General features: G+C 44.1%; 1 protein-coding gene across 1 annotated transcript; it reads right to left on the reverse strand.

Annotated features, from left to right (window-relative positions):
- Positions 1-3,647: 3,647 nt before the first annotated feature.
- LOC138900080 (uncharacterized) lies at positions 3,648-4,286 on the reverse strand. The gene is made up of 2 exons (XM_070186786.1): positions 4,186-4,286; positions 3,648-3,993 (listed from the first exon to the last, which is right to left on the reverse strand). The coding sequence occupies exons 1-2, from the start codon at positions 4,284-4,286 to the stop codon at positions 3,648-3,650; spliced, it is 447 nt and encodes a 148-aa protein (XP_070042887.1).
- Positions 4,287-5,694: the final 1,408 nt, after the last annotated feature.

The following is a 5,694-nucleotide window of genomic DNA, read 5'->3' on the forward strand; positions in this document are numbered from 1 at the left end:
ACTGAACTGTGCTGAAGTCCAAAACATGAGATGAATCACCATAATACTTCTGGAGAGTGGAAACATGAAACACCGGGTGAACACCTGATAGTCTAGGCGGCAATGCATTCTTGTAGGCCTTCTCTCCAATCCTCTCAAGCACCTCAAAATGGCCAATATACCGAGGGCTCAACTTGCCCTTCTTTTCAAACCTCATCACACCCTTCATGGGCAATACTCTGAGCAATACCTTCTCTAACACCATATACGTAACATCACAAACCTTCCGATCTGCATAACTTTTCTTTCTAGACTATGCCGTGCGAAGCTGATTCTGAATTAACTTGACCTTTTCCAAGGCATCCTGAACCAAATCAGTACCCAACAACCTAGCCTCACTGGGATCAAACCAACCAACTGGAGAACGGCATCGCCTCCCATATAAGACCTTATAAGGATCCATCAAAATACTTGATTATTAGTTGTTGTTGTAGGCAAACTCAGCAGGTGGTAAAAACTTTTCCCAAGAACCCCTTAAATCCATAACACAAGCATGTAACATATCCTCCAAATTTGAATGGTGCGCTCGGACTATCCATCCATATGAGGGTGGAATGTTATACTCAACTCAACCTGTGTACCCAACTCTCGCTACCCTGCTCTCCAAAATAGCATTGTGAATTGCGTGCCACGATCAGAAATAATGGACACCAGCATACCGCGAAGACGAACAATCTCGCGGATATAGATCTGAGCCAACCTCTCTGAAGAATAGGTAGTCGCCACCGGAATGAAATGAGCTGACTTAGTCAAACGGTCCTCAATCACCCAAACTGCATAAAATTTCTTCAAAGTCCTTGGGAGCCCAACAACGAAATCCATGGTAATACGCTCCTATTTCCACTTAGGATTCTCAAGTCTCTGAAGCAAACCACCCGTCCTCTGATGCTCATACTTCACCCACTGACAATTCAAGCACCGAGCCATATATTCCACTATGTCTTTCTTCATTTCTCTCCACCAATAGTGCTGCCTCAAGTCTTGATACATCTTTGCAACATCCGGATGAATGAAATACCGTAAATTATGGGCCTCCTCAAGAATCAACTCACGTTACCCATCCACATTAAGCATACAAATCTGACCCTGCATCTGCAACACCCTATCATCTCCAATAGAAACCTTCCTAGCATCACCGTGTTGTACCGTGTCCTTTAGGACAAGCAAATTGGGGGTCGTCATACTGACACTCTCTGATATGCTCAAACAAAGAAGGCCGAGAAACCACGCAAGCTAGAACCCGACTAGGCTCCGAAACATCTAACCTCATGAACTGATTGGCCAAGGCCTGAACATCAGATGCTAACGGTCTCTCACCAACAGAAATATATGCAAGGGTACCTATACTCACCGCCTTTCTACTCAAGGCATCGGCCACTACGTTAGCCTTTCCAGGATGATACAAAATGGTGATATCATAGTCTTTTAACAGTAACAACCATCTCCGCTGCCTCAAATTTAGATCCTTATTCTTAAACAAGTGTTGTAAACATTGGTGATCTGTAAATACCTCACAAGACACACCGTAGAGATAATGCCTCCAAATCTTCAATGCATGAATAATGGCTGCCAATTCTAAATCATGAACGTGGTAGTTCTTCTCATGGGGCTTCAACTGGCGTAAAGCATAAGCTGTCACTCTACCTTCCTGCATCAAGACACACCCAATACTAATCCGAGAAGTATCACAATACACTGTATAAGAACACGATGCTGAAAGTAGAACTAGAATTAGAGCTATGGTCAAGGCAATTTTGAGCTTCTAAAAGCTCTCCTCACACTCATCAAACCACCTGAATGGGGCACCCTTCTGGGTCAATCTAGTCAAAGGTGAAACAATGGACGAGAAACCCTCCATAAATCAACAATTATATCCGGCCAAACCAAGGGAACTCCGAATCTTAGTAGCTGTAGACGGTCTGGGCCAACTATGAACTTCCACAATCTTCTTCATATCTACCTTGATCCCTTCACTGGACACCACGTGCCCAAATAACGCAACAGAATCAAGCCAAAACTCACACTTGGAGAATTTAGCATAAAGCTTCTTCTCCCTCAACGTTTGTAGTACAGTCCTCAGATGCTGTGCATGCTCCTCCTGGCTGTGTGAGTACACCACCATATCATCAATGAATAATTTGACAAAAGAATCAAGATAAGGCTGGAATACATTGTTCATCATATGCATAAATGTTGATGGGGCATTAGTCAGCCCAAAAGATATCACACGAACTTCGTAGTGACCATAGTGGGTCGTGAATGTTGTCTTCAGGATATCAGAATTCCGAATCTTCAACTGGTGATACTCGGAACTTAAATAAATCTTTGAAAACACTCTATCTCCCTAAATCTGGTCAAATAAGTCATTAATGCGCGGTAAAGGATACTTGTTCTTAATTGTAACTTTGTTCAACTGCTTGTAATCAATGCACATCCGCATATTACCATCCTTCTTCTTCACAAATAGAATCGGTGCACCCCAAGGCGACACACTAGTCCTAATGAATCCCTTATCAAGTAGTTCCTGAAGATGTTCTTTCAATTCCTTCAACTCTGCTGGTGCCATGCGATATGGAGGAATAGAAATGGGCTGAGTTCCTGACACCAAGTCAATACCAAAATCAATGTCCCTATCGGGTGGCATGCTCGATAGATCTATTGGAAACATATCCGGAAAGTCTCTCGCTACCGGAACGGACTCAATAGTAGGGGTATCGGCACCAACATTCCTCACAAAGGCCAAATATGCAGAACACCCCTTCCCAACCATATGTTGGGCCTTCAAATATGAAATCACTCTATTGGGAACATAGTCCAGAGAACCTCTCCACTCAACCCTGGGTAATCCCGGCATCGCCAATATCATGGACTTAGCGTGACAATCCAGAATAGCATGATATGGTGACAACCAATCCATTCCTAAAATCACGTTAAAATCAACCATACTAAGTAATAAAAGATCAACTCTCGTCTCAAATCCCCCAATAGTCACCACACACGACCGATACACACAGTCCACAATAATAGAATCACTCACCGGCGTAGATACATGAACATGCGTAACTAAGGAATCACGGGGCTTATCCAAATAACGAGCAAAGTACGATAATACATATGAATAAGTGGAACCATGGTCAAATAATATGGAAGCATATCTGTGGCACAATGAAACAATACATGTGATCACGGCATCGGAGATAACTACCTATGGTCTGGCTGGAAATACGTAGCAACGGGCCTGACTACCACCTGATCGACCCCCCTCTAGGGCAGCCTCGAGCTGACTGGGCCCCACCCCGAGATGGCAGTGCGTGTGGTGTAGCTGCTAGTGCTGGAATCATAGGATGCACTCTCTGCTGTGGAACCTTACTCAATAGTCTGGAGCAATCTCTCTTGAGATGACTCAAGTCTCCGCCCTCATAGCAACCCTTCCTAGCGGGCTGCTGACCTACTAACCCGATGAACTGCCTGTGGAAAACTGGGAAGATGAAGCATGGTAAGAAATCTATGCTGGAAACGCACTGAATGATGAATGACCCGAACGTGCACTGTATGGACCATGGCTAGCTAATGCACCATGATGAACCGGGTGAGCCATCTGAGCGGGTCTATAAGGGTGGCCCCTGATGGGAGTGTCCTCCAGATAAGGCACTGCTGACAACACCTGAACTACGAGGCCTCTTGGCCTGTCTCTCCTCACGCTCCTGACTGTGAACCTGCTCTAGGCGTCTTGAAATATCAACCACCTCATCAAACCTCACACCCGATGGAATTTCCCGAGTCATGATGAAATGTAGTCCGTATTTGAGGCCATCAATGAATCTGCTAATCCTCTCCCTCTCAGTGGGAACCAACCATATCGCATAACGATCCAACTCTGAAAATCTCATCTCATATTGAGTCACTGACATACCCTCCTGGCGTAGCTGCTCAAATTGCCTACGCAACTCATCTCTGCAAGTTTATGGAACAACCCTCTCTAAGAAGAGAACTGAGAACTCATTCCATGTAAGTAGTGTAGCGTCAGATGGCTTGCTCAACTTGTAGGCCTCCCACCATCTGTAGGCTACCCCCGTCAGCTAAAAAGTAGTGAATGAAACTTCACTGATCCCCAAAATACCTGTCGTGCGAAGGATCTGCTAGCACCTGTCTATAAAATCCTGAGCATCCTCTGACTTGACCCCACTGAACTCTGGAGGCTTAAGCCTCCCAAAATGCTCCATTCTCTTATGCTCCTCATCATTCATAGGTGGGCCAACCTAGGCCCGAGTAGCTGCAACCAGCTAGGCTGTTAGTACCACCGATGTCTAAAGTCCCTGAGCCGCCTACTCTAGAGTACGGGCGGCGGGAGTCTGTGGACCTCCCCCAGCCTGAGAAGTGACTGGTGCAGCCGAAACTGAGACTGCATGAGCCAGACTCATGCATACAGTCAATATCTGGGTCAAAGCCTATTGAAGGCCTGGAATCCTAATGGGCACAATTGGTGCTTGATTTGGCCCCATCGGCTCAACCACATCTGGTATCTGCTCCTCAGCTGGAGCAACTGGTGGCTCCACAGGTGCTAATCTAGCTGTGGTACGAGCCACATCTCGGCCTCTATCGCAAACCTAGTCTCTTGTGACCCTAGCTGGTGGTACTGGTGGCTGTCCGCCTGATCTAATTGCATGTGTACTCACCATTTGTGAGAAAATAGAATAATAGAAGTTTAGTTTCCAGAATCAAAAAATCCGCACGACAAGTACAGGAAATGAAGTTACCTAAGGGTTTGATAACCTCACGAAAATAAGTACAGACGTCTCTGTACCGATTCGCAAGACTCTACTAAACCTGCTCATGAATGGTGAGACCTAAGTAACCTAGTGCTTTGATACCAACTTATCACGACCCAAAATCCCAACTTGTCGTGATTGCGCCTAACACATCTACTAGGTAATCCGACGATCACATATCAACTAAGCATTTGGAATTAAAATATCATTTAATAAGTCCAACAATGGAAAATCTCATAAAAGTCTGATAAGAACAACTGTAACTCTACTACAACCATCTCAAAATCCTGGTGTTACCGAGTATTTGAGCTACTAAGTTCCAACATCATCTGAAACTCTAGTACAACTATTTGCGAAAGTAGAACAATACTGAATATAAATGAAAGAAAGGAGAGTCAAGATCTGTGGGCGTCATAGTAGCTACCTCAAAGTCTCCGAACAGGTACTAGCAGCACTCTAGAAATCACTGCGTCCAGATGTACCTGGATCTGCACACGAAGTACAGAGTGTAGTATGAGTACAACTGACCCAATGTACTTAATAAGTATCGAAGCTAACCTTGGCAAGGTAAAAGAAGCACAAATTATAAATGATGCTAGCTATCACCTGTACAGTTTCATCTTTTTAACAAGTACAGAGCAATAATGAAATCAAGTCATAAAGCACAGGAAGGAACATTTGTGTGTGTGTACAGTTTCTCAAATATTCTGCTCAGTCAATATTCAGTATATAGAGATGATATATAGTTAAATTAGGTAAATAATCACAGAAATTGCAAGTAATGATGAAATGCAAAATCTAAACAAACAGTGGCCAGATTTTCTCAACCTTTCCAATACCATACCAAAACCACATATCAGATTTCCTCAATATTTGTGTGTATACC

This window comes from Nicotiana tomentosiformis, chromosome 10, assembly GCF_000390325.3.
Source record: "Nicotiana tomentosiformis chromosome 10, ASM39032v3, whole genome shotgun sequence".
Lineage (NCBI taxonomy): Eukaryota > Viridiplantae > Streptophyta > Magnoliopsida > Solanales > Solanaceae > Nicotiana > Nicotiana tomentosiformis.

Bases quoted from the DNA above. Each gene is read 5' to 3' on its own strand.
- LOC138900080 (XM_070186786.1), bottom strand. From the start codon at position 4,286: ATGAATGATGAGGAGCATAAGAGAATGGAGCATTTTGGGAGGCTTAAG. The intron at 3,994-4,185 runs GTGCTAGCAGAT...ATAAACTTGCAG, and splicing joins GCTCAGGATTTTATAGACAG to AGATGAGTTGCGTAGGCAAT.